Source organism: Odontesthes bonariensis, chromosome 15 (assembly GCF_027942865.1).
Source record: "Odontesthes bonariensis isolate fOdoBon6 chromosome 15, fOdoBon6.hap1, whole genome shotgun sequence".
In the NCBI taxonomy this organism is placed as follows: domain Eukaryota; kingdom Metazoa; phylum Chordata; class Actinopteri; order Atheriniformes; family Atherinopsidae; genus Odontesthes; species Odontesthes bonariensis.
In genome coordinates this window covers 5346657-5374483 of record NC_134520.1, presented here as the reverse complement: position 1 = coordinate 5374483, position 27827 = coordinate 5346657, and the positions used below count along the sequence as shown (strand labels likewise).

The 27827-nt window shown below is 43.0% G+C and overlaps 2 protein-coding genes across 6 annotated transcripts; one reads left to right on the top strand and one right to left on the bottom strand.

Moving 5' to 3' along the window:
* The first annotated feature begins 273 nt into the window (after positions 1–273).
* Positions 274–7158, top strand: cnga3a (cyclic nucleotide gated channel subunit alpha 3a). 5 transcript variants are annotated; one of them, XM_075484817.1, is made up of 8 exons: positions 274–514; positions 2323–2441; positions 2600–2686; positions 3446–3619; positions 4590–4787; positions 4923–5024; positions 5106–5212; positions 5307–7158. In XM_075484817.1, the coding sequence occupies exons 2-8, from the start codon at positions 2347–2349 to the stop codon at positions 6701–6703; spliced, it is 2160 nt and encodes a 719-aa protein (XP_075340932.1). In that variant the 5' UTR covers positions 274–514; positions 2323–2346; the 3' UTR covers positions 6704–7158. The 5 variants fall into 5 exon arrangements, with proteins under 5 accessions (XP_075340932.1, XP_075340931.1, XP_075340935.1 ...); XM_075484816.1 differs by having other exon boundaries at positions 3491–3619; positions 4923–5212; XM_075484820.1 differs by lacking the exon at positions 4590–4787.
* Positions 6724–17273, bottom strand: ube3a (ubiquitin protein ligase E3A). The gene is made up of 11 exons (XM_075484814.1): positions 17008–17273; positions 15377–15423; positions 14906–15162; positions 13626–14827; positions 13370–13514; positions 11243–11448; positions 10925–11089; positions 9772–9927; positions 9610–9683; positions 9188–9331; positions 6724–8654 (listed from the first exon to the last, which is right to left on the bottom strand). Coding segments are annotated over exons 2-11 (2472 nt in total). The 5' UTR covers positions 15379–15423; positions 17008–17273; the 3' UTR covers positions 6724–8533.
* Positions 17274–27827: the final 10554 nt, after the last annotated feature.

Genomic DNA, 27827 nt, shown 5'->3' with positions numbered 1-27827 from the left:
CTGTGGATTTATCTTGCATCGCTTTGGAGGGGCTTGGGACGCTGAACAACTATACTTTAAACAGATCAGTCACAGGGAAATTGAGTAATTCTTTTCAATACAAACTCTAATTTATAACTACATATTTGTACAATGCATTGCTAATATGGATCTAAAGTAATATGAAGTGGAAGTAAATGAACATTTCTGCATGAAATATATCAGATCAGTTTGGCCATTTTTGACAGGTGCAGTCATGGCCAGGACTCCTCCCCCTTCGTCTGATCTGGGACCTGTCAGCTCAGTCTGCACTGATCTCTTGCAGCAGAGCTTCTCGCTTCAATTATGGACAGCCCTCAGCTACCTTTTCTGGTGATTGTACCCCAGAATTGAAATCTATCGGAAATATTTCACTGGACTAAAAACAAACAAATACATTACAGTTGCACTTGGTAAAATGGGATTACACTGGAGAAATCAGAGAATTGCTGCTTTGATCGGCTTGCAAAACTCAGAGTGAGAAAGCTTCAAACAGGTGAGTTATCAGCTGAATGTACGAGCCTGATTTTTTTTAAATCAATTTAGAAAGTCTTCACTTTGTTTTCCTGTGTTCCTAATAGCAAAATGAGAGCAGTAAACAGTACTGCGAGAGGTAGTATGAGAGTGTAAACCAGATAACACATTGCTTGATTATATATTAGAAACCGAATTATGTTATTACAAGTGTATTATATATCTGATAATAAGGACTAACAAGCATTAAACTGCCTTTTATGTCATCAAGTCAGCTCAAAGTGTTTCTGAAAATCCTTATATGCATATATTAGAGGGTTATTTCTTGATCAGTAAAGGTCTCATACGGCCCACCTGTAATAATATCATATTATTTGGACTGAATTTTAAAGAGTTTCCTCATTACCAGCTGAAAACTCAGAGACTGAGTATGCAGGCATAGAAACATAGTGGTCATACTGAGCTGTTAGAGATGAGTACAAAATTGACAAATATATTCATGTAAAAATAGAGTGGTGTGTTTTTTTTTTGTATGTGTGTTCTTTTAAAAAAGAAAATGATTCATTATTTCATCTTCAAATTCTGTCTTCGAAATAGCAGTGTGCTGGTACTAGGACCAAAGTGCAAGGTTTCTTTATAGTCATTCTAGCAATGCATTATAGACAAAGAACAAACTGAAACATTAATGTATTGGTGGTTATGCTGATCATAATGAATAACATATAATATAAACATTTAGGTTTTACTTATGTGATTAAAATAAATTAAAACGAGCAGCATGTCACTGCAACTGAGGATCTGCGGTATAAATTAAATAGATACTAATGAAGGAATGGCAATTGTCAAGCGAACACAATCAGGAAGGGCTGGTTGAACTGCCGATACAAGAAGCAACAGACCCAGGAGTGGCCATGTTGTCTGACAGCGAGAAAATAGACATCCAAGTTTAGACTTTAAACACATTACAATCACGTCCAACCAACACAATTCAACTGGTGACAAATAACCTTTATTTCCATGCAGTGCACATTCGCTAAACTGAAAGTCAACTAAAGCACTACATGGCCTTGAGATGATGTCACTCATTTTAGTTGTACACACACTTCTGGTTGCCACTTCATCACCCTTCAAACACTTAGCTTCTTGGCAATTCTCTCAATGTGATTGAACTTAGTGGGGGTTGCTTAATTCCCTGGTATTAGGTATAATCTACATGAGCGCACGTGTTACAACCAGTGGTGTTCCACAGAGATCAGTGAGTCAGTATTTATCCCTAGATGAAAATATCTGTTTGAAGAGAAAAGGATATACTGTATACACGTGGCAAACTTGAAAAAAATCGGATAAAACTTTGAGCATTCATACATTTGAAATGTATGAGAAAAAGAAGGGTTTATTGGATGAACCTCCTGAGTCAGAACTGGCTTTTTCTCTGGACTGTCACTGCCATGCACAATTGTACTTGCTCTTTAAGCAGTGTCCTAATAGACTTAACCTGCTATATACACCCCTGAACATACCAGCTACAGTCTATCTGTAAGCCATAGCTTATTTTAAAAGCCTGTTGATGGTAGGAATAAAGACGGCACTGATCTTGTTTAGTGTTTAAGGACATAAGCAGAACGTATTTTTAGGTACCGTTCTGGCAGATAGAGAAAAGTGTTGTTTGGTCAACTCATCAACTACATCCATGAGTCACCTTTTCGTGATGTTTGATTTCTGATTGGTATGAGCGCCATAGTGTTTTCGAAGAAAGAAACCCTCTTACAGCACATGTTACATCAGGCTTAAGAGTGTAATTTAATAACACTCTGTGCATGTGTGCTACAGGCCAGCAGCGCCAAATACGACGAGATGGCAAAAGTCTGCTGTGAAGTCTCCTTTTCAGCAAGACAGTCCACCAACACATCTGACAACGAGCTGGCTGTCATTGAAAATGGGGGCAGCAGGTCAGAAGTCACCAACATTGGTGGTGAATGTGTTTAATCATGAACCATTATAACAAAGACATGTTTCTTTTACCCTATTTTTGGCTTAAAATGGCTGTTTGGAGTTGCCTTGCGTGATTCTGTCAGTGTCATTGTCCCCCCCACTTGCTGTCTTTTAGGGCTCGGTCTCTTCGTGAAGACTCTGAGAGAGCTTTGTCCTCAGAGTCCCTCAGAGGTGCGGACTCAGAGGCAAGATCAATGGCCAGGTAAACGTCGACAGTCATACTTTAAAATTCACAATGGGTACCGTATTTACCAGTGGTGGTGGAGAAACTGTACAATTCTGAAATGCGTTTCTTGAATGCCTCTATTATTAGCAGCCTTCAGCTAATCTGAGAGACCAATCAGCTTTTGTCTGCTGACTGAAACTGAATCCAGATTAGTTTTTTTAAAACAGCTAGTAGGAAAAGCTAAAATGTCACTTGCTGAAAGCTAATGGTTCCAAGACCGTGCTTCAGCTTGCGTGTTCTGTTTCTATTGACTTCTATAGGAACTCTTTACTTGTATGCAACTAAAGCCCATTCAAACATGACTGGTCATGGCCACTTGGACTACAAATAGAAATGATGTAGTCTGGTACCAAATGCCTGGTACCACAGTCTCGTCTTTTCCGCTGTCTCTTCATATTCATAGAAAAATACATATCTATTTTTCATACCTCCTCACACTCAAGATTTATTTTGGGACCCAATGAATTACCTTGATGCTGTGTCAGGTTCCACTCATAAACTGCATACCCTTTGGTCAGCAACTTGATCATTTTCTCACACAGAAATGCACCTGTATGGAATAACACAATTGAATTTCTGTCACATGGGGCAACAACCACATTCAGTACATTTTCCTTAAATGTAGGATTTGAAAATATAATCCACAACTGGTATATACAGTGAATTGAAATGATCAATCGCTCTTAGCCTAGATGGATGTCACCTTGCACTGTTTACCTCCCGCTGACCTTCTAGGTTGTCTTACTTCTTCCTCTTGCTGCGGAACTGGGCATCTCACAGAGTGAACCCTGAAGAAGAGAGGCACGACTCTTTTCTCGAGCGCTTCAGAGGTCTCAAACTCAAAGATGCGCCCAGTGGAGAAGGCACTGTGGAGTCTGTGGGCCATAACGACAGACTCCGAAAGAGAAAGTAAGCATGGCGTTGCAGTGCTGCCAACAGGTTGATGTCCTCAAATTTAGGTTTTCTGCACTTACAATGAGTTGGTTTTCTTATGTTTGGAAAATCTGAAACAAACACCCCAAACATGGTAATGGACTGACAGTAGGCCTACACATGAATCAACCGATTGCTTCAAAACTTTAATAAGTCAGTCTGGGCTTAAAGGGTCTGGAGAATGAATGATAAAGTAAAATGAAAATCAAAGTCACATATTTCAGTTTGACAGGTACCTGTCGAGAAGATAAAACTTCTTCTTATTCCAAAAACAGCTAAGATTCAAACACACTTCTCGTATGTCAGTACGCTAGCTAACTACAAGCTAATGATCAAGTGTGCTATGCTAGCACCCAAAATCACAGGTAACTCTTTAAACTTAGTTTTTCCCAGGAGTTGAATGAGAAATCTTTCTGTTCCTTTTCAAAGTCTTGCCAGTAAGTGGCCTCTGGCTACTTACAACATGAATAACTGCAACAACACAGATGAGTAAGTGTATGCATATAGATTTTTTTTAGTCATTGGTCGTGCTTGGAATCATTAGTATTTTTTGTAGTAGCACTGTAAGTGGCAAAACCAACATCCCCCAGCCTACCCTCGAAATCATGTTTTCCTGTTCTATCTTAATTCCACCCACATTATAGACATACAAAGTAACCAATTTTCCATTCCTTGTTTGAGAATTTTTTTTGTTGCAAGTTATGGTGTGGGTTGTACAGGTATGAATACTGCAGAGCTAAACTGAAATGAGCTTACCTGTAGTGTTATGCCATCTGCTGGGTAAATGTATGACCTGCACCTGATCTTCCAACAAAATCTTTCATCTAAAATTGTGTAACCTCAGAGTAGCTTCACCCATCGTGTAGCCTTGTAGCCCCCCGACAGTCCCCGATGGACCACCCGGATCCAATCTTACCACTGTCAAAACTAAATCTGTGATCCATAGCAAAAAGGAGGACAAAAAAGATGAGATTAAGAAAGATGAGAAAAAGGAGGAGGAGAAAAAAGACGAGAAGGATGGGGATAAGAAGGAGGAGGAAAAGAAGGACGAGAAGAAGGATGAGAAGAAGGATGAGAAGAAAGACGAGAAGAAGGATGATAAGAAGGATGATAAGAAGGATGATAAAAAGAAGGTGGAGCCCCCGTAAGTACTCCATTAGGTGCATAAAGTCTGTTGTGACAGAAAATGACAGAACATACATGCCAGACGCTTTCATGGATGCATAAGAATTGAAAAACTTTTGCAACAACACTACTAAAAATGTTGAGTTGTTTTCAGAAAAGAAATCTGGATTATGGATCCAGCTGCGGACCAGTATTACAAATGGCTGACCGTCATTGCAGGCCCAGTTTTTTATAACCTGATCATGATTGTAACCAGGTATGTTCTTTGTCTAATTCCTAACTCACTCTTTACTCATGTTACAGGTACTGACAGATTTAGTTTCTCCTTGTGTTTCAGGTCCTGCTTTAACGAACTCCAAGACACGTTTACAAACCTCTGGCTAGTCTTGGACTACACCGCAGACGTAATCTATTACGCAGACACATTTGTCCGCTCAAGAACAGGTCAGATTCTTGAAAACTTTTCAAGGAAAAATGTCTTTGCACATGATTTTGTGTCCTTGTAGTTTGGAATTTGACTCTTTTTTTCGTCCTTCAGGTTACCTGGAACAAGGCCTGCTGGTAAAAGATTCCAAAAAACTGAGAGATAAATACAGAACCACATCTCAGTTCAAATATGATATGATTTCAATGATACCCACTGATCTGCTGTTTCTGCAATACGGATACAACAACCCGGAGTTTCGATTTAATCGTCTTTGCAAAATCTCAAGGCTTTTTGAGTTCTTTGAGCGGACGGAGACCAGAACCAGCTTCCCGAACATGTTTCGTATCAGCAATCTCGTACTTTACATCCTTATCATTATCCACTGGAATGCCTGTGTGTTCTTTGCAATTTCAAAAACCATTGGCTTTGGGACAGACACTTGGGTATATCCCAATATCAGCCACCCAGAACATGGCCGCTTGGCAAGAAAGTACATCTACTGCCTGTACTGGTCTACCCTAACCCTCACCACTATCGGAGAAACCCCTCCTCCAGTCAGGGATATTGAATTTATCTTTGTCATTGCGGACTTTCTTACCGGTGTGTTGATTTTTGCTAGTATCGTTGGTAATGTCGGTGCCATGATTTCTAACATGAATGCTTCTCGTGCAGAGTTTCAGGCAAAGATTGACTCCATAAAGCAGTACATGCAGTTTCGAAAGGTCACCAAAGACCTGGAGGCCAGGGTCATCAAGTGGTTTGACTACCTGTGGACTGAGAAGAAAACCTGCGATGAGAAGGAGGTTTTGAAAAACCTCCCCGACAAGCTTAAGGCTGAGATTGCCATCAATGTCCATTTGGATACGCTGAAGAAAGTTCGAATTTTTCAGGACTGTGAAGCCGGTCTGCTGATTGAATTGGTGCTGAAGCTGGAGCCACAAGTGTTCAGTCCCGGGGATTACATCTGTAAGAAGGGAGATATTGGCAGGGAGATGTACATCATCAAGGAGGGGAAGCTGGCAGTGGTGGCTGATGATGGAGTCACTCAGTTTGTAGTACTTAGCGATGGCGCATACTTTGGAGAAATCAGTATCTTAGGTATCAAAGGAAGCAAAGCAGGCAACAGACGAACAGCCAACATCAGAAGTGTAGGCTACTCGGATCTCTTTGCTTTGTCCAAAGACGACTTGATGGAGGCACTCACTGAGTATCCAGACGCCAAGAAGGCTCTGGAAGAGAAGGGCAAAGCCATCCTGATGAAAGACAACCTGATAGACGAGGCGGTAGCGAACGCTGGCGCTGACCCCAAAGACCTGGAGGAGAAAATAGTCAAGCTGCAGGGCAACTTGGATGAGATGCAGACCAAGTTTGCCCAGCTGATGGCGCAGTTCACCTCCACCCAGACAAGGATGAAGCAAAGGGTCACCGAGATGGAAGCTAAAGTGAAATCCATGAAGCCGGAGGACCTCTCCGAAGTGGTGGCTGACAAAGACAAAAAAGTCCAGTAATATAACATTTACCAGAGAACTTCAGAGTGACACTTCTTTATTTCATGTAAATGCCCACATTTCTAACTATTTATACATCATGTTCATTATCAACATAATGTGTCAAATTGTGTACAGTGTATGCAGTGAATATTTTTGTGTATGCCGACCGACAGCCAGTCTCATCTCGTCATGAAACAGCGTGAGTATTTTGAGCAGAAGCACTCGTGAATGCCAAAAAAAATGGCTTTTCATAGCCTTAGAGTAATGACAAATGTCCACCCCCCCGGTCTATATTCATATTGTCTCAGTAAATGTATTGATCTGTAAAGTCTGAAGCACATTTCTTACACTGAAATGCAACCTCAATGTCCGTTTGATACTGTATGAGAATGTACAAAGTAAGCTAAAAATCTATTTATAAGTTACTGTCAGCCTACATTAACAGTTGTAAATCTTCTATGTGAATACATATTAAAACATTCATATAAGATCAATTGTATGCGTCCATATGCTGGGTAAAGCGTATCTATTATAAACAAAGACATTTTTTTCTTTCTGTTAATACTTATTTTAACGAACTGAAAACTCTGGTGTTGAAAGCTTAAGGGTCCCCGTTCTCCATTAAAGACCCACCAGCTTAGAACAACCCTTGAGAAAAGTTCCATACATTTCTCTCATTAAACCAGTCACAGTTGTCTTGTGCCTCAGACAATATTAGTTCCTTAAAAGTTCTCTTACAAATTATACAAGCATCTGCCTCTTTCTGTCACGTTCACCACACACGTGCCAACTTTGTCTGTTTTTGGATTTTGATCAGAAATTGTTACCGGAGAAAACGTCACATAGCTGCGAGGAAATGGAAAAAGGTTGTTAATTCTGTGGGTCTGTCACGTGAACAGTTTTATTATACAGTATATTGACCAGTTTTACAGTATATTGTGCAAATCTTGGTAATCACAACAAAGTTTATGGAGTCTTAAAATTTTGTTTATTCACTTTGCATAATAGTGGCTTAACATACGAGTTTCACATTATCTGCACATTTTTATACCTGAGATATTTGGCCAAATAACACTTTTCACGTGACTTTTCCTCATAAAGACATTGCTGCACATTTGGCAGCTGTGATCATAAGTGTGCAAATCAGTAACTCTTTGCAAAGAAGAAAAGAGAAACACTTTTTTTTTTTTTTTTTTCCCCCTTCAGATTTAAAAGTCTGGACAGACCAGTCAGAAACCCTGCAAGCTATCAAAACCAAACTAACCAAGTTCACAACAAACTGTGTTCATTTCATATCTAACACACGAGGCACAGCACAACGGTTTTAACCACAAAATAAAGCAAAGGTCGCTTGCATTCACGCAGGAAGTAAGCTCGTCAGCGAGGCTACCTGGGTTAACGATGATAAAAAAAGCTTCACGTGAACATGCTACAATGAGCTGTAGCCAAGGAGCACCATTATGCCCAGTGAGGACTGAATACTGCTACGGTCTGAAGACTGCAGAAACACGAGAGGTCAAACTAAATTCACATACTGCATGTGCGTATAAGTGCACTTTCACAGTTTTGCAGATCCAGTATAGTTTAAGTCTGCTCAGAAATAAAACACATGAGAATGAAATGGCCAAGGTTTTGCTTTTAAACGCTTTGGGATGTCTAATGACTATGAAAGTGACAAAGTAAGTAATGAGGCCTCAGCATGGAGTGTTTCTGCAAGAGTTTGATTAGGCACAGGGTTATTGCAGCGTTTGTTTCATGACATCTCGCTAAATATCTTTGTGATACTCCCTTTTTTTTTTCCTTTTATCTCTTTTCCTATGCCGTCTGAACACTTCCTTTTTAAATCTGTCACAGCATTCCGAACCCTTTGGCATACGTGATGGCCTTGAGGAGTCGTTCTTTCAGTTTTTCCTTGGAGGAGTATTCAGGAAGCAGCAGCGCATTGAAGCAGGTGTGGGAGGTTGGTAGCCTGTGTGAACGGTAACAAAAAAAAAGGGAAAGTCTGAACTGAGGAAAGGGTGTTCAAAGATAAACAGAACACTTGGGATATCTGCTCTTTGGACTGACAGAGGAGTAGAGTGATAGATTTGCAGGTATTTGGTGCGTTCCATTTGAACTCGGAAGTTGGACTTTCAGAGTCTACTGCTGAAAGTAGATTTCAAAATTGGAAAGTTGAACTTTAGAACTGAAAGTGGCTACCCTGCGCAAAAATAGTGTTGATAGCTGCAGAAATAAATTGTTTATTAGCACTATGTACTATGCACTCGCAGTGCCGTCCAGCTTCTATCAGTCATACAACATTTTTACAGCAGTGATAAGCAGAAAATACTGAATGTTTTGTTATGAACTTATATTGCTTTTCATTTCGAGCCTGGTTCGTGGCGAAGCTCAACTGTTTTGATTCACTTGTTGCTTCAACATGACGTCATTCCCATCTTCCATTTCCAAGGCAAACGGAACGCTGCAAATGCTTTGATTGCTGTCAGTCTGACCGTTCCGTACCTGTCGGTGTCTGAGCCATTCTTGGCGATGATCATCTTTAATTTTCCAAGACCACCCACTGGTGCCCTGTCTGTGCCTGTGGTAAACTGAAGGAACAGCCTTTTCTGCTCCTCTCCAAAACAGTGAACAGTTTCCCAGAAATCTCTGCACCCAGAAAACAAAGGAAAAAAAACTCTTAATCTCTCAACAGCTCAAGGCACTTTTTCAGGCTTTATCAGACCTACTAATAGACTGTGTATAAAAGATGGACATAACCACCGGGCCTGGGACGGGACGCTAATGACTATCTCGAAAAGCTGGCTTCAAAAAATATCTCAAATTCTGTTAAACTTCCTTTCAAAAAGTAAAATCTCGAGGCTGCTTTTCCCAAACCAGCGCCACAGCGGATACATCCACTTCCTTTATACAGTCTATAGACTTACTTGATAATTTGACTGTCTTTGCTATATCCCCCATCATAATCTGTTGCTTTTTCGAGTGCCTCAAAGTCAAGCTTCTGTGAAATAAAAGCAGATTGTTCCGTCATCAACGAAACACTAGTCATAATTCAGTGGCAAAATTGTAGATTAAGAGATGTTTCTCACTCTGCTTCCACAGATGAGCAGCTCCACTTCCTCTGGTCTAAACAAATATTTCAACGGGGACTCATTTGTGACCATTTGGAAGCCTTTTTTGAAGGCTTTGAATTGTCTCTCCACGCTTCTGTTCAGGATGTACTCGGCATACATATCCACAAACTCCTGTAAATTAAAGATACAAAGAAAAAAAGAGGTTTTTAAATATACCCAAAGGGATAGCGTATTTGCTTTTTTTTCTTTCCTAATGATAATTATGTGTATTGATTTGTTTTAGATGAACCAAAGTACAGAGCATATTGCTGTGTTTGTTCATCTCAATCGTTTCATGTAATTTCCTCCTCGTCGTGTTCCTGTTTTTGAACTTGTGAAATTACCATTTCAGTCAAAGGAGGATGAAGCAAATCAGTTCAGTTATGACTTTCAGACCTCTTATCATAACATTAAAAATATAGGATACAATCAATGCATAATATTTGAGGGGGAAAAAAATAATAATAATACAACGGTAAAATTGACTTGCAGATTTTCCAGTTGTGAATAGATAAATAAAAAAACTGATCATTCTTAAAGCTGCGGTCGGCAACTTTTTTTTAGTCATATTAGCTTGAACTGTCATGGGATTCTGGAAGTAGAATATTAAATAGGCTGTTTAGGAAAAATAACGAAATCTGTAGCTCCCTCTGAAGCCTGTAATCATGCTTGCAAAAACCGAGCGCTCCCGGCTGTTTTTAACCAATCAAGTTAGGGTGGAGGAATCCTACCTGTCAATCACAGCTTGTGCACACGCTGCTGAGCGTGAGTCTGCCCCAGCTTGTGTGCGCTCACACTGGTGTGAACTCACGTGCACAACCTTGTCCACAGAGGGGGAGGGGTTTGGGGGGCGATTCAGAGCTTGTTAGAGGTTGGGGGAGGGACCTGAAAGTTGTATCAGTTCGAATTTTCCGACTTTAGACTCGGAATTTTGAAAACCTGCCGACTCCAGCTTTAAAGTGAGAATTTTGGAGGGTTTTTTTTTCTGACTCATTTGCTTTGTTAAAATCAGCTATTTGTGATTCATAAAGTGAATGTACACATGGCCTGTTGTGTGCCACATCAGCCACTGTTTGCTGAAGTTATGCTAACTCGCTGAAGACTGAACAGCACATATTGCACATCTCACCTGTCTGTTCTCCTTGGTAACAGGGATCTGGTCTGCCTGGTCCTTCAAGTCATATAAAATTGGGTATCCAAAAAGGTCTCTGTGTGATATCTGGAAGGTGAGCATCATGTCCTCCTCCACGTTGCCGGTATGCTCCAGCAATCTCTTCAGACTTTGGTAGAGCACCTGCAAAGGGAAAACATTCGCTGTGAGGTGCTACTGTGACTCTCCAGCAATAAAACATTTGGTTTTATTTCTAAGAATTCGGATTTTTCTTTTTAAGAAGTAGTAATCCATAGTGTTTCACAATGTATTGTGCTTCAGAGAACGTTACTATACCGGGTGTGAGTCTGACAGGTCCATGTAGGTCCCTTTCTTTCCCATGAGCTTCTTGTAGACGACCATTGGGAAATGAACGTCCAAGATGCAGTTGTTATAAATTGCAAGCCCCAGGACGATTCCAATAAGTGTGTACTGTGCCTCATTCTCCAATGAGGACGAGTTAAACCAGAAAAGCTTTGTTTCGTCGTCGTAGGTGAACATTCCTGCTCAGAAACAGGAATTTAGAGAGTGAAAAAACACACAGAGAAAACCTGCCTTCCTCGAAGCACATGCCTGTTTGTAAGATTCAAATGAGTGGATTAATAACTCTTATTTTTTAGTTAATAAATATGGACAGACAGGTGAGTGTGGATGGCATTTCTGATTGATCCTTTCACCCCACAGGCTCTGAGGAAAATATCGGAGCCATTATACTCGAGCCACACACTTTCTAAACATTCTGACAGTAAAGAGGGATTTTTTCCAAATTTACAAATGAGGAGAAACTTAACTTTGCTCGAGGCCTATCTGCATGTCAGCAGCACACTACTGGGACTTCTTTGCAATGTAAAAGTTAAACACACTGTGGAAAAGTCTTAAGCCACCCTTGATTTCTTTATATATCGCCAAGAAAACAGTAAATAGATGCCACAATTTGTTGAAAGTCTGAATCTTCTTAGACAAGTAGTCTTCAGGAATAGTTCTCCAGGCTTCTCGAAGGACATCCCAAAGCTCTTCTTTGGATGTCGGCTGCCTTTTGTTCCGTTCTCTGTTAAAATGATCCCATACTGCTTCAATAATGTTGAGGTTCGGGCTCTGCGGAGGATTCATCCTTCCACACACTGATTTTTAGTTCCCTTCCGTGGACTTCTGCTAGTAGATAGTTTTTTAAGCCTACCACCTCTTCTTTTATCCTCCATTTGTCCAGTTTCCTTAAAACTATCTAAGGACACACTGCACACCATGCTGAGATATGCCGAGTGCCTAAAGATACAATTTAAAATAGATTCTTTGCTAAGTTGTCCAAAAAAAACACAAAAAAAACCGTCTCAGTCCTTGAGTTAGGTGTATCTTTTGTGCTCACATGATTCACAGGAGCTTTATAGGAATTTTTTTTTTTTTTAAAATGACACTTTCCTCTGAAAATGGTCAAGTACAAGGACTGGACTGAAAAGGAGTATATTAAAGAAAAAAAAAGGTAGACAATGTCAAAAGAAAAGTCTTGAAAGAACTTCACAAAGCCTGGAGAACTACTGCTCAAAACCACTTTAAAAGATTACAAAAAAAAACCAAAAACTCCTCCTTGGGAGCGAAAGATAAAAAACGAGGTGCTCAAGACTTTGGAACAGACTCAATAGCCGCATTCGGACTGTAGGAACCTTTGGCAGTTCCTATAACCTTTTAAGGAACAGGGCCGTTTTCTCCCGCATTCGGACATACAGGAACTCGGGACCATGGCCCTCAGTTCCTATAACCATTTTAGCTCCTTCTCCGAGGCTGGGTCTTTTCTGGGTTCTATAGGAACACATAGACGTAGGTGTTTGGTGGTCGGTAGCTACGCCCCTTGTCATGCTGTCACGGCTGAAATGTTTCCTCATACGACACAGACACAACCTGCGATTGTTTAATAAGTTAAACTTACACGTTGTCTCCTTTGTCTGCAGCGCTCTGCTCTCCTTCCTTCATGAAATGAAAAAGTATGGCCTGCGCTCGATCCTTCGTCTCCTGACTATCTGTGTGCTCTTCCAGCCTCGATGTTAGACGCCCAATGTGATCGTCCATGATTAATATCACCATCATGCAGACCATGAACACGGTGGCCTCCCCGCTCTCCATATTAGCTTCTTGGTGGTGTTTTTTCTTCTCTCCCTACTTTTACCGGGTTTTGTTTTGTTTTGTTTTGTTGTTGAATGTGGCGCTAAAGTAACACGTCACTGACGCAGACGGCTGCACGTGCCGCATCAGTCCCGACTCATGTGCGAATGCAGACTGAAACAGTTCTGCTGGGGAAGGACAGTTATCAGAACGGAATTCGAGGAGGACCGTTCTTAGAACGGCTCTGTCCGAAAGCGGCTATTGACTCAAACATGACCTAAATGTCATCTATAAACTTCTCTCAATAAAATGTGGTGTTTAATGCCTCACCTATGTCTGCATTAAAAATTTCCTCCAAAACCAGTTGAAAGAACTCCTTTGAAACTCCTCCTTCGTCCACACCTTGCTCCCCCTCGAATTCAACAAACAGCTGCTTCTTCAGATCAGACGGGTTCTCCATGGAGATCATCTCCAGCTGCAACACAGGAAGGATTGAGTTATCTCACGCCATCACACACACTCAAACTGGCCACTCCCATTCCCATCCAATCCTCCTGCAACGGCTCTGCAATGCGAAGGGACTCACTCTGACAAGGGCGTCGTCGATGATGTGGTCTCTGCGTACTTTGAGCTTGAGATAGGGGTTGGGTTGTTGACCCTGGACCATGCTGTACAGAGCTGTGAGGCGTCGCTCGCTGTACATCCTGATCCTGTTGTCATAGTACAGGCCTTGGCTTTTAGTGATGATGTTGAGAATGAAGGGGCAGCTCTGGAAGGAAAACTTAGTTTCGGCGTTGACTTTGAAGAAGGTGAAATCTTTGTCCATCTCGACCACATCGTTCACCGATTCATTGATAAAATCCTCAAAGGGGATGAGGGGTGTGATGCCATCTATAGAACGGACGCCCAGCTCTTTCTCCAAGGGGTCAACTCGTGGGCCTTTCTTATAGAGCCGCTCCTCGCCAAGCAACTCGTGCAGCGTTAGTTCATCTGACTCAGAGTCATCGTCCTCGTCCTCATTGTGCTCCACATCCATGTCCCCTCCCAGGATGCTTGCATAAAAGACCACCTTTAAGCACTGGGTTGCAGCCACCACAGTTTCGTCGTCATTTACCAGATTTTCTGCATCATACTCATTGCTAACTACTGTGAAAGTAATGAGCTGCTGGAAAGTCTCCATCATACGCCGGATCTGTGGGAGATCATATGTCGACCACAGCTTTGACAGCCGAGCGAGCGCGGTCACCGGCAGTTTGCTCATTGCCTTGCAGAACTGCGGTAATGCCACTTCGAGGTACTCAGGACTGTGAAGGTTACCATTCTCCATCACTATGATGAAGATATTCAGGTAATCTGGGTTTGTTTCGTACACATTAAGATATTCCAGATCAAGTTCCACATTTGGAGTGAGGTAAATGATTGCATTCACAAGCGCCGCCTCCACCTGGTCGATGGATAGAAGTCTGTCGTAGACTCTCCGAACTCCGTCGATATCTACTGTGACCTCATAGGAGTCCAGCATTCCATTGAGAGTGTCATCTGGCAAAGCATCAGCAGAGGAGGCGCCCTTCTTCTCTGAGGTTTGCTCACTCTGTTTCTCCTCATCTGTTGCTTTAGGGGAATCAAAGTTTTCGGTGACATTTGGTTCATCACTCCTAAAACTCTTCATCAGGGCGTCCGCATTGGAGAAAATCCTGCCAATGACACGGACGAGAGCAGAGTAGTCCCCTTCTTCCTCACAGAAACTCAGGATCCGACACACCGAGGGCTCTGTGAGGTAGTGAACATCTGCAACAAGAAGGCGAGACACTAAAGAACAGGTTCAAACTCAATGTCTATAAGATTCAAAAGTCTGTTTTACAGTACCTGAGAAATCTTCAACGCTTATTTGACTGCACATCTGAGTCTTTTCGTCAGTGCTGGACTTGATGGAAGGGTAATAATCACAGAGTTTGGCGTTAACCTTAAACAGCTCAAGCGCTCTGGCAGCTGCAGCATTTTTATCCAAAGGTTGAAAGTCACCACTCGATGCGCAATACTCATTCCTGCAGTTGCTATTTCCACAGCCTTCAGTTAACTGCCGAAAGTAGCGCTCAATTAGTTTCTTTGCAGTCGCTCTGTTCCTGTGCAAGAGTTTTAAACAGGAGGTCAGACAGAACTTAAAACCACAGACACATTCCTGCAATGCTAAAACGGAGCTTTAAAGAACATGACATCCCACAAGCGTTACCACGTATACAAAGACATAATGACAATTCGAAAGTAAGGCGGGGAAAAACAAAAATAGTAATTTAACTGATAGCTCCCACCAGTTCAGTCCAAAACAGAGTAACTTACATTCGGCTGGATTCAGATACCCGTCTGTAGGCCTGGAGGACAGTCCTCTGAAAGAAAGGTTTAATGACAGCATAAGATCTTATTTGCTGTGGGTACACGGCTCAGTTTATCGTTGTTGATTATTAGGGTGTTGGTCGGAGATGGTGGCTGGAACCTTGCATGCGCATGGTTAATCAATTTGCTGTTATGGCAGGGCAGAAACATAAGAAGCATTAATGAAGGGGGCGAAGAAGATGTGCAAACTCCTGAAATAGTTTCCAAATCATAGACCCGGGCTAAGGATATAAAATAGATGTAAGGATTTGTTTTATCTTTTTTATCTTCAGCCTTTAGACAAGATTCAGCTGATGATATAAATAAGACAAAGGGAAAAAAATTTGTTCAGTAATATTTCGTCAAACTGAGCTGCTTAATAAATCAGCATACGGAGTTATGTTGTTGCTCTGAGTCGCAGTAATTAAATAAAACTGACACAGCATGCATACTGTTGAGGAAAAAGATGCACTTTTTAAAATGTAGTGGGGTCGACTTAACCTTGAGTTGTGGTCAGATGAATCAGTATTTTTAAATCTCTTTTTGAGGAAAGTGATGCTCCAGACTTTAAATCAAAAGGACCGTCCAGATTGCCATCATCAACTGGTCCACAGGCCAAGCTCTTTGGCAAAGCTCACGTACATGTCTGTGATGACAGCACTAATGCAGAAAAGTTCAATGTGATTTTAGACCAACATGCATCTTTTCAACCATGACAAAACCACATATACAGATTGGGGAGGCGTGGTTGCAGAAGAAGAGGGTACGGGTACAGAACTGGTCTGCCAATAATAAAATGTGAATATGGCAACCCCCTTCTGTTGCACACCGTAACATGTGTCTGCAGTAAGATGGGCACAAAATAACATGTGAAACTCTCCATCGCTCAATGTCCTCAGTCCTAAAAAAAAAAGCCCTTTAGGTGCTGTGAGAAGAAATGGCAACATTACAAAGTGGTAATAGCTCTACTGACTTTTTCGTAATGTGTTTCAGTCCTGAAATGCAAAACAACGGATGGATACTAAATGTACAATATCACGTTTTCTGCAATATCATAAAAGTCAATGTAAAAAAAATCATTTCATCAACTTTTTTCCATTTAGGTTTATCTAAGAACATGCAGTTTATGGTCACTTTACAGAACACTTCCATGTTCCTGTCGGGGTGTGGCAGGAACTATAATTTCAGTGATTTGTGATTAGGCAGGCAACATAAATGATTAATCTTAGTTAAAAGTGAACTCTTAACCTTTGAACTTATCTCCTGGGTTAAGCCTAAATATAGCTGCAGTGCCCACTTATAATGCTTTTTGTTGCAAGCCCCTGTTCAATATTCAAACAACCGTTTTATAAAGAGGAGCAAACAAACTGTCTACCGCACATTCTGGACACAGAGCTGAAAACAAATCAGCGAGGGGGAATCATGACTACAACATCAACATGATACAGCACAACTACAGTGAGGAGTTGTTCCTGGCTAATTTAAACCCCTTTCAGCCTTTAGGCAACGGCTAGACAAGCTAACACAACGAACATGTCAGATATGACGGCTTTAGTTTCATATCTCGTGTTAGTCAGCAGAGAGTTTCCTGTACAAACCTGTAATTTCAAAGATAGTCTCGTGAGTGTCTGTCAGTGACAGTGCAAAAAAAAAAAATCGTTTCTGACAGCTGCTGCCGATAGTTCCTGTCGCCCCGTTTCGAAATAGAAAAATAAAAGCTTCCACTTTTTTCTTATTTAAAAAAAAAAAAAACACCGTTAAATAAGGCTCGCGTGTGGCAGCGTGAGGAAAGAGGAATACTATTTGGGTTTTAAGTCAGAGAAAAAACACCTTCCTCTACCATCTTGTAAACAAGAGCGTGATATATCCCGGCATGCAGCGCGGGGTTGTCAAACGTCATGTACCCCCTCTTCACCTCCACACGCGACCCTCAAAAACACAGTGGTAGGATACCCAGACAGCGCGAGGGGGCAAAGCTTATTCTTCCCGCCAGATAGGCTTACTTTTAATTGAAACAGTGATACAACCAGACAAATAAGTTTCTTCACTTATAAGATGGAGAATTCTTGGATAAAGAAGTAGAGATAATAATAATATATAGTGAAAAAAATTTAATTGTGTCATAGCGGAATATTACCTTGAAGTAGTGATTATTGTACTCAACGTAGAACAGTTTAGTACTGTATATGAGCATGATAGTAGATAAGAAGAGGAAAAACAAACAATGACAACTGGTATGAGGAGAACAGGGATGACTGACACACGAGGATGCTAGATGCCAAGAGATATTTGGACAGAAAATCCTGTCTCATTTATTTCAGTAAGACGACAGGATATTATGCAAACTTATTAAAAAAGACTATGATATGCCTCCTTTAAACCCCAAAGAAAAAGAAAAAGAAAAGAGATCCAATGAGTTAACTAACTTCTATAAATTACCAAAATTATTTTCTAAATGATGTAGCAGATGTTCACAAGACAGCACAAGAGCAGTAGATGCACAATAGACTGGACCCCAGGTGCAGGTGCAAGCACAGCTGGAACAGTGTACAGGAACATCTGTAAGTAAGGGTTGGTAGACCTAAAGTCACAGTGGGAGGTGGTCAGAATGACTGAGCTCCTGTGGGAGCACTCGGTTCACAATGTTAAACTAAAGATGGCTAAGCAAACCGAACATCAACAAATTACAGAAGAAAAGCAGTAGCGATAGATGTAGAAATGTCAAGTGACAGCAACGTTAAAAAGGAACATGAGAAGCTCAGATGTGGGAAGTGGTAATCAGAGCATTCGGGGGCCGAGTCCCATATCAGGAGAATGGCTCCAACAGATCCCAGGAACAACATCAGAGATCTCTGTCCAGAAGAGCAGAGACAGCTGGGGACAGCTAGGATACTGCATAGAAGTAGGCCTTTGGTAGGTGACCAATAGAGGAATAGAGGAGCTTGGATATACATACGGAAGAAAACCTCTTTCAGTTGTTTCTGTCTCTTACAGCTGTATGCTGACATCTGCTGACAAATTTTTAATACAATACAAACCCCTTTCACCTCTTCACTTGTGAGGGAGTCGTTCCTTTCCACAGTCGCCTCAGGCACGTTCAGGACGGGAGATTGGACTGAAGACAAGTTTTGGTGCAATCTGTTGGTTTCCTTAGCTAGGAAATTGTGTTTGAATTGGCTCTATATAAATGAATTGGATTATTTTATAAATAACTGATTACAATGAATTGAATTCCAATTGGCTTGAATTGGACTTTATTATTTAAGTGCCTTGAGATGACATTTGTTGTATTTGGCGCTTTATAAATAAAAATGAATTGAATTGAATTGAATTGTTCCAAATAATTGTGACAATCTGAATCCAATAACCCATCGTGACAAGATTATTAAAAATCAGACACTGAAATCTTGTATTTACAGAGGTATTTAAACCATTTGTGGTTACAATCAGAACTGTTGTAATTTACTTTTGGCTTTAATAATCCTTGAGTTGCATCTGGGTGTAGTTAGCACTGTTGTCTCAAGGCTACTCCTGCTTGAATCTAAGTTGAAGCCTTTCTGTGCGTAATTTACAAATTCTTCACTGGAAACCTTTCCAGGGTGTACTGTGACTCTCACACTACGACAGCTGATGGGCTCCAGGCTCCTGTGACCCTGAACAGGACAAACACCTCTGTGATCAAACTTTTTTTGTTAAAGAAGCCACAATAAAGACACTTGTGAGACACGATGTAAAATCTAAGTGCGATGAAGTGCAAAATTAGCTTAACACCATGATAATTAAGAATGTTAAAAATGCAGCATCGGGGGTACAGAGAGTTTGCGTGAAAGACGCACTGAAAGCCTAGTTTTAGTTTACCAAACGAAGCATTAGGATTAATTCACGAGCATATGGAAAAACATTCTGTCGAGACTTATCAAGGACTTATCAGCGGCTGCCAAAACGCCTTCTACAAAGTACTAAATTAATGTCTGAACCTCCATCCATCCATCCATTATCTTCCGCTGGTCCGGGGATCGGGTCGCGGGGGCAGCAGCTTGAGCAAAGAGACCCAGACGTCCCTGTCCCCTGCCACTTCCTCCAGCTCTTCTGGGGGGACCCCGAGGCGTTCCCAGGCCAGCCGAGAGACATAGTCTCTCCAACGTGTCCTGGGTCTTCCCCAGGGCCTCCTCCCAGTGGGACGGGCCCGGAAAACCTCACCTGGGAGGCGTCCAGGAGGCATTCTCACCAGATGCCCGAGCCACCTCATCTGACTCCTCTCGATGCGGAGGAGCAGCGGTTCTACTCCGAGCCCCTCCCGGATGACCGAGCTTCTCACCCTATCTCTAAGGGAGAGCCCAGACACCCTGCGGAGGAAACTCATTTCGGCCGCTTGTATTCGCGATCTCGTTCTTTCGGTCACTACCCACAGCTCGTGACCATAGGTGAGGATAGGAACATAGATTGACCGGTAAATCGAGAGCTTCGCCTTCTGGCTCAGCTCCTTCTTCACCACGACGGGCCGGTGCAGAGCCCGCATCACTGCAGACGCGGCACCGATCCGCCTGTCAATCTCCTGTTCCATTCGTCCCTCACTCGTGAACAAGACCCCGAGATACTTGAACTCCTCCACTTGGGGAAGGATCTCATTCCCGACCCGGAGAGAGCATTCCACCCTTTTCCGGCCGAAGACCATGGTCTCAGATTTGGAGGTGCTGATGGTCATCCCAGCCGCTTCACACTCGGCTGCGAACCGCTCCAGTGAGAGCTGAAGGTCACGGCCTGACGACACCAACAGAACCAAATCGTCCGCAAAAAGCAGAGACCCGATTCTGAGGTCGCCAAACCGGACCCCCTCAACACCCTGGCTGCGCCTAGAAATTCTGTCCATAAAAATTATGAACAGAATCGGTGACAAAGGGCAGCCCTGACGGAGTCCAACCCTCACAGGAAACATGTCCGACTTACTGCCGGCAATGCGGACCAAACTCTGACACCGGTCATACAGAGACCGAACAGCCCATATCAAGGAGTCCGGCACTCCATACTCCCGGAGCACCCCCCACAAGAGTCCCCAAGGGACACGGTCGAACGCCTTCTCCAAGTCCACAAAACACATGTAGACCGGTTGGGCGAACTCCCATGCTCCCTCCAGGATCCTGCGGAGGGTATAGAGCTGGTCCACTGTTCCACGGCCAGGACGAAAACCACACTGCACCTCCTGAATCCGAGATTCGACTATCCGGCGGATCCTCCTCTCCAGTACCCCCGAATAGACCTTACCAGGGAGGCTGAGGAGTGTGATCCCCCTATAGTTGGAACACACCCTCCGGTCCCCCTTTTTAAAGAGGGGGACCACCACCCCGATCTGCCAGTTCAGAGGCACTGCCCCCGATGTCCACGCGATGCTGCAGAGGCGTGTCAACCAAGACAGCCCCACAACATCCAGAGCCTTGAGGAACTCAGGACGGACCTCATCCGCCCCTGGGGCCTTGCCACCAAGGAGTTTTTTGACCACCTCGGCAACCTCAGCCCCAGAAATGGGAGGCCCCAAGTCCGAGCTCCCCAACTCTGCTTCCTCATCGGAAGGCGTGTCGGTAGGATTGAGGAGGCCCTCGAAGTATTCCCCCCACCGACTCACGACGTCCCTAGTTGAAGTCAGCAGAGCCCTGCCCTCACCATACACGGTGTTGATGGTGCACCGCTTCCCCCCCCTGAGCCGCCGGATGGTGGACCAGAATCTCCTCGAGGCCGTCCGGGAGTCGTTCTCCATGGCCTCCCCAAACTCCTCCCAAGCCCGAGTTTTTGCCTCAGCAACCGCCGAGGCTGCGTTCCGCTTGGCCTGTCGGTACCCATCAGCTGCTTCCAGAGTCCCACTGGCCAAAAAGGCCCGATAGGACTCCTTCTTCAGCTTGACGGCTTCCCTCACCACTGGGGTCCACCAGCGGGTTCGGGGATTGCCGCCACGACAGGCACCGACCACCTTACGGCCACAGCTCCGGTCGGCCGCCTCAACAATGGAGGCACGGAACATGGCCCATTCGGGCTCAATGTCCCCCACCTCCCCCGGGACATGGTTGAAGCTCTGCCGGAGGAGGGAGTTGAAACTCCTCCTTACAGGGGATTCCGCCAGCCGTTCCCAACAGACCCTCACAATACGTTTGGGCCTGCCAGGTCTGACCGGCTTCCTCCCCCACCAGCGGAGCCAACTCACCACCAGGTGGTGATCAGTTGACAGCTCCGCCCCTCTCTTCACCCGAGTGTCCAGGACATACGGCCGCAAGTCCGACGATACGACTACAAAGTCGATCATCGAGCTGCGGCCTAGGGTGTCCTGGTGCCAAGTGCACATATGGACACCCTTATGCCTGAACATGGTGTTCGTTATGGACAGTCCGTGACGAGCACAGAAGTCCAACAACAAAGCACCACTCTGATTCAGATCGGGGGGGCCGTTCCTCCCATCACGCCCCTCCAGGTCTCACTGTCATTGCCCACGTGAGCATTGAAGTCCCCCAGCAGGATGAGGGAGTCTCCCAGAGGAGCACTCTCCAGTGCCTCCTCCAGGGACTCCAAAAAGGGTGGGTACTCTGAACTGCCGTTCTGTGCATAACCACAAACAACAGTCAGGACCCGTCCCCCCACCCTAAGGCGGAGGGAGGCTACCCTCTCTTCTACCGGGGTGAACCCCAATGTACAGGCGCACAGCCGGGGGGCAATAAGTATGCCCACACCTGCTTTACGCCTCTCACCGCGGGCAACTCCAGAGTGGAAGAGAGTCCAACCCCTCTCGAGGAGGCTGGTTCCGGAGCCCAAGCCGTGCGTCGAGGTGAGTCCGACTATATCTAGCCGGAACCGCTCAGCCTCGCGCACCAGCTCAGGCTCCTTCCCCAGCCTTCGGCTGCTGCCCAGCTCACACTGCACCCGACCCCCATGGCCCCTCCCACGGGTGGTGAGCCTGTCGGAAGGGGGACCCGTGTCGTTTCTTCGGGCTGTGCCCGACCGAGCCCCACGGGCACAGACCCGGCCACCAGGCGCTCGCTGGCGGGCCCCACCCCTGGGCCTGGCTCCAGGGGGAGGCCCTGGTGACCCGCGTCCGGGCGAAGGAACACGGTGTCCAATTTTCTTTCTCATCATAGGGGTTTTGTGAGCTGTTCTTTGTCTGGTCCCTCATCTAGGATCTGTTTGCCATGGGTGACCCTACCAGGGGCTTAAAGCCCCAGACAACATAGCTCCCAGACTCATTGGGGCACGCAAACCCCCCCACCACGGTAAGGTGACAGCTCAAGGGGGAGTGACAGCTCAAGGGGGAGAATGTCTGAACCTGTTTGTGAATTAGATTTCTCTCATTGATTTTACATTGACTTACAAAGACTTCTGAAATGAAACTTTATTTTGTCTTCATATATTAGTGAGAGTGAATAAATGTGGGAAAAAGCCCAAGTGTATCCATTTAAAATGACATTTACAACACAGTAAAGATAAGTAGATAAGTACTTTATTCATCCCAATTTGGGAAATTGTTGTGTTGCAGCAGCATACAGTAAAAGATATGTAAACAATTAAAGTGAAAACAAGCAAATAGAATAAAATAAAATAAAATAAAAATAAAAAAAGTGAATAAACATTAGGTATATACAAATCTATAGTATGAAGAGTATGAAGAGGGGCCTCCTTTCTTGCTAAGGTGACCGCATATGACTTAAGCAAAAATCAAATTTGCCTAATTGACGGAAAAGACACAAAGCGCGACTGAAGTGGCAGAATGAACCGTTTGAATACTGAGAATCATTCCTGCTGGCTGTGTTCATGGAGGCAGACACACAGCGCTTTCTCATTCGTTACCTCTAGATCATATTCACACACAATAAATCACACCTGTCACACAAAGCAGGTAGTGAAAAGTGGCTGCCGTCTCGTTCTGCTATATAGCCTTAGTAAATTATGTATTATATACTCCATGTGCAATGCTCTTGTGGCGCACAGATGTTTGTTATTCTGTCAGTGTTCAAGGCAGATATAGAGCTTTACAGTCAGTGTGACATTTGGCTTTCTGTGCCTATCAGTCCTCTGTGTCACACTGCACAATGAGAATTCTTCATCTTAAACCAGGGAATATACGGGAGGTCAAAGCAAAGTAAATGCAGTGGTTGGTTGTGGTTGTATGGATGCAAAGCTGGCCTGATGTAGAGCTTAACTACAGATTTATTCATCGTTTCACCATACGTGCCTTCAGAGGTTATAACGAACACGCTCCTGAAAGTTCCTGGAAGTGATCGAGCTGCCTCTCATAGCAATAATGCAATTCCTGTTTGTATGAAATTCCAAACAAAGTTTGATGAAATGTAACATTATGATCTGCGTTGTCCTTTTGTCTTTGAGCCTGGACATTTTACTGCTCTGTTAAACATGGCTGCAATAATCCTTGTGTACACAAGGTGTCACTGTCAACACACAAAGCAGCAGGCGTCTGCATCATGAACGCCTCTGCATTTCTCTTTCTGCCTTTCATTATTCTCCAGTGGGGAAATACCATATTTTTTTCAATTCCTTGACTTTATTCTGGATGCTAAAATTAATTGCTTTGCAAGATTTTGCATAAAACATACTGGATGATCAGTTTACAAAATACATATGCTTAACGATTAAACTACAAGCAGAATAAAAAAGGATTTTACCATTTCTTTACAATTTCTGGTGTGGCCGGAAAAGTACTTAAATATTTCCCTTTTTAACTTAAACTGCAAAAAGCTGCAAAAATCAGGCCGGCCATCCTGCAAGAGAAGCTGTAAGGATGCCATCGTACACACAAATATCTAAGCTGGTGGAGACTAAACATGGAGCGAGGAGTCAAATGACCTCTGGACATTGATCATTCATCTGGAGTTGCATTTCTGAGTCAATCGGCAATTTACTTCGACGATTCCAATAAAACATATATGAATAAAAAAAAAACACAAAGGAATGATTGAAAATCCCACCAGTTTGATGGTAATTTACGGTAATTTGTCAGCTAATAAGTTCATTGCATCAGAATGAATGGCAACGATGCCTTTGAGTGACCATAAAGAAAAGAAAAAAATCACCATGTAACTTCTAAAGGAGATCCTGGCTCTCGGGTGGGAAACCAGTGGTTTTGAATCCAGCTTTTTGGATGTAAAATGGGTCTGTGTGATGGGAGTTGTTGATCAATTTAATTTATCTGCTCTGTCTAGTGTATATTTCATATGGTTATCATCTCCACAGCTAAAACAGACATAATCACGGCACATCTCTCTTCCTTCAGGGCATCAATCAATCTCAGTGACAAAGTCGGCAGTTTGGTTTAGTAAAGGACATTGGAGGTTTCATGTAGGACAGGGTTGTATTGTGGAATAGAGGAGTATTTTATCATGGCTGTTAAGTGATTTCTGGAAGAGTGCCATACAGTGAGCAGAGACAGAGGTCACTGAGGCAATCAAGACAGAGCTAATGTCTTCTGTGATCAGGATACACATACCTTCGAGACATCTTTACATCTGGCATTCCACCCCAGCTCATCAGCCCTGCTGACTCTCAGCAGAATACGGAGGTTGACATCATCACAACAGCCAGGTCAAACAATGTCCGAATATAATGTTTATGAGGCAAAATTAAGGAATTTGTTTACATACAGATTTATTTCTCACGCTGTTCTCACAACATAGATACTCTCCGTTGAAAAAAATCAGTTTTGGGGATGGCAATAAGGTTCTAAACATTCAGGGCTCTAAGAGGATGGCTACTGGATGTAATGCCAGGATAGTGTGTACAAATATCTGCGCTCCTCAGATGATGAACCCTGGACGGCTTCTTCTTAGGCAACTAAAGGATCTACTTCTTCCAGTTTTTTTTTCAAGATCTACTGGACTGGCTAGATTTGTTCAACCTTTTTTGTGTTTCTCAAAAAAGAAATCCTACTCATGCTGATGATCCATTATTTCTCACATTGAGAACCGCTGTTGGGCAGGTCTGAATGTAATTTAGTTTTCAGTTTGTTAGTGGCCAAAGGGTAAATTGTAACTTTAGTGACCCTGTAACTTTTCAACAAATACCATATCAGTTCAAGCATTCAACATATTTAGTACTCTGGTTTATAACTTGTACTCTGTTCACTGTTTTCCCCTAAGCTAAAGAGTAGAACCATAGAACCATATTTCAAACGTATCTCAATCCACTTTCCTCTAACAGCCTACCGTCAGGTGAACCAAAGACTCTGAATAACTTGTAGGTGTTTCTCCATCTTTGTGTTATGCATCTGCTGTTTCTGATGGCTGGCTTCCTGTGTCAGTGGGATGTTAGAGTGAAAAAGTGCAATAATGCTTTGTCTGAGCCACTCCTACGTGTTGGAGCAGATTTGATGCTTACAATGCCTCCACCAACTGCAAGACAGATGGCTCGGGCTCAGAAATAAAAAAAGCCTGTATCAGTTATTTGGAATCAAAAGCATTGCAGTGCATATCGGCATCAGCATAAGTGAATAAAACTCAATGCATGCAGTGCATTGAATGAAGGGGAGATGCTGTAAAGATTTTAAAACAAACAGTTCCTATTATGCAGTGCTTTGTATGCTTCATTGGATCAGGTTATTTACAAGGCAGCTTGGGAAATTGAAAATGTTCTGATATAACCTTGTTAAAACAGTGGTTCATCAGGCAGGTCAAGCTGGCTTTAATGACCAGGAACTCCCCCCTTTGATAAAATTCTAATTAAACTCCATTAGCTTGTGCAAAATTAGTCTCCAGTCTGTCTGTGGACTGCAGGTCATCCAAAAAGTAATTACAGAAAATGAGAGAAGTCTGTCAGGGATCCTTCATTTCAACAGCGGAGCCTGTTTAATTATACTATCAATAACGCATGTGCTGCTTATCTACAATAGTGCACAGAGGGCAGATGCAGCACACAAACGATTGTGCAGAGACAAAGGCAATGCACAAAGTAACACTCTCTGGTGAGTACACCAAGGGTGCAGAAAAAAAACAGATGATCAATTGGACTGGTTTAGTCGGCCCGAAAGAGATGGAGAGATGGAGAGAACCGCAGTGCGAGGACAGGAGAGTCATCATTATCTCTATATCTGGATGAGGAACTGCTCTTATAAAGTGCAGCAGTGGTCAGTAATCTAAAGGCAAAAGAAAGCTGACTGTGTACACATTACCCCCCCGGAAACTGCAGATGGGATTAGTTCATAAGGCGAGTGAAGGGTCAACTTGACGAGTGTTTGTTTCTGCAACAACAGAACACTATGTTACTTCCTCTTTGCATCACAGAGGAGCTTTAAAGCGGCTTGAATAGATGTTTCTTTTATCAAGTGGATCAAGTAACTGCATGTGGAAGATGCATGTAAAGCTGCGTTTTGGTCACGGAAGCCTTTTTTTCGACAAACAACGGCCTTTGTGGTGCACAGCCAGCTGCAGGGGTAAAGTGAACTTTTTCAAAATTTTCTATTAATACAGTTAAACCACAGATCCTGTTTTTAACTGTATAGGTCACTGTGACCAGTGCTGAAGACGAGATGCTTCCAATTTCAGGCGACTTGAGGCCTCAGTTAAAAGGGAGAAAATGCCGAGCTAAAACAATGTCCCCCTGGGCCTTTTAGTTAAGGGTATTTCTGTTTAAAACATCCTTATGGTACTTTCAGCACATTGTTTTGGTTTTACGGACACCAGCTTTACTGTTCACCACCCACTGTGAAGTTGATATTTAGAGGAGGGAGATAAAAATTCAAGAGAGCATTAAACTGGACACAAAGTTAGTGTATGGACCCAAGCCCAGGATGAGCCATCATGAAAAAGCTTATAAGAGGATATAGACCTTTGGCATTACCTAGAAGTTCGACTACATGGGACCTCCAACTGTTAAAAAGAGGCACAAGTAGACAAAAATTCAAGGTAGTTAACATAACTTTCTGTCAGAAAAACTCACTTGGAACATCACTGTGAGGTAGCAATTTGACAAAATTCTTTGGAGCATCTATCTTGTGCCAGTTTTTGTCCAGCACATGCTGTGAATGTTTGAGGATTTCTTTTTTCAGTTAACATTAACTAACAAGCGCTGGTTTAGTCCATTCATTTATTTGTATGGTTTTATCATTCACAAAAATCTAATGGGAGAGGAGATTTGGGGACTGGAGCCTCTGCCTAAGAGTGTGAAAATGAAAATGGAACACAGATGCATACATAGGGTATTCTCCACATTCAGTATCACACTGGAGCAAACAGTTATTCTTTATAAATGTTAGCTCAACAGCTATGTGTTCAGCAGTGTGCAGGTGACAGCTGTCAATACCAAGTTAAATAAAGTCGTAGTATCAATAAGTGTAATGACTTGAACACGTGCATTTTTTTTTAAAGTTTAGTAAAACACTTACCAGTTCTCTCAAAAGACAGAGTGCTATATTATTCAATATGATGACGATTCC

What these genes read in the sequence shown, in the direction of transcription:
- cnga3a (XM_075484815.1), top strand. Translation starts at nt 2,347, where the DNA reads ATGGCAAAAGTCTGCTGTGAAGTCTCCTTTTCAGCAAGACAGTCCACC. An exon ending in ATTGAAAATGGGGGCAGCAG is followed by an intron (nt 2,442 to 2,599) that starts GTCAGAAGTCAC and finishes GCTGTCTTTTAG; the next exon opens with GGCTCGGTCTCTTCGTGAAG. An exon ending in AAAAAGAAGGTGGAGCCCCC is followed by an intron (nt 4,788 to 4,922) that starts GTAAGTACTCCA and finishes AGTTGTTTTCAG; the next exon opens with AAAAGAAATCTGGATTATGG.
- ube3a (XM_075484814.1), bottom strand. An exon ending in ACCTGTCAGACTCACACCCG is followed by an intron (nt 11,090 to 11,242) that starts GTATAGTAACGT and finishes TTCCCTTTGCAG; the next exon opens with GTGCTCTACCAAAGTCTGAA. An exon ending in TGCTCATCTGTGGAAGCAGA is followed by an intron (nt 9,684 to 9,771) that starts GTGAGAAACATC and finishes TTTATTTCACAG; the next exon opens with AAGCTTGACTTTGAGGCACT.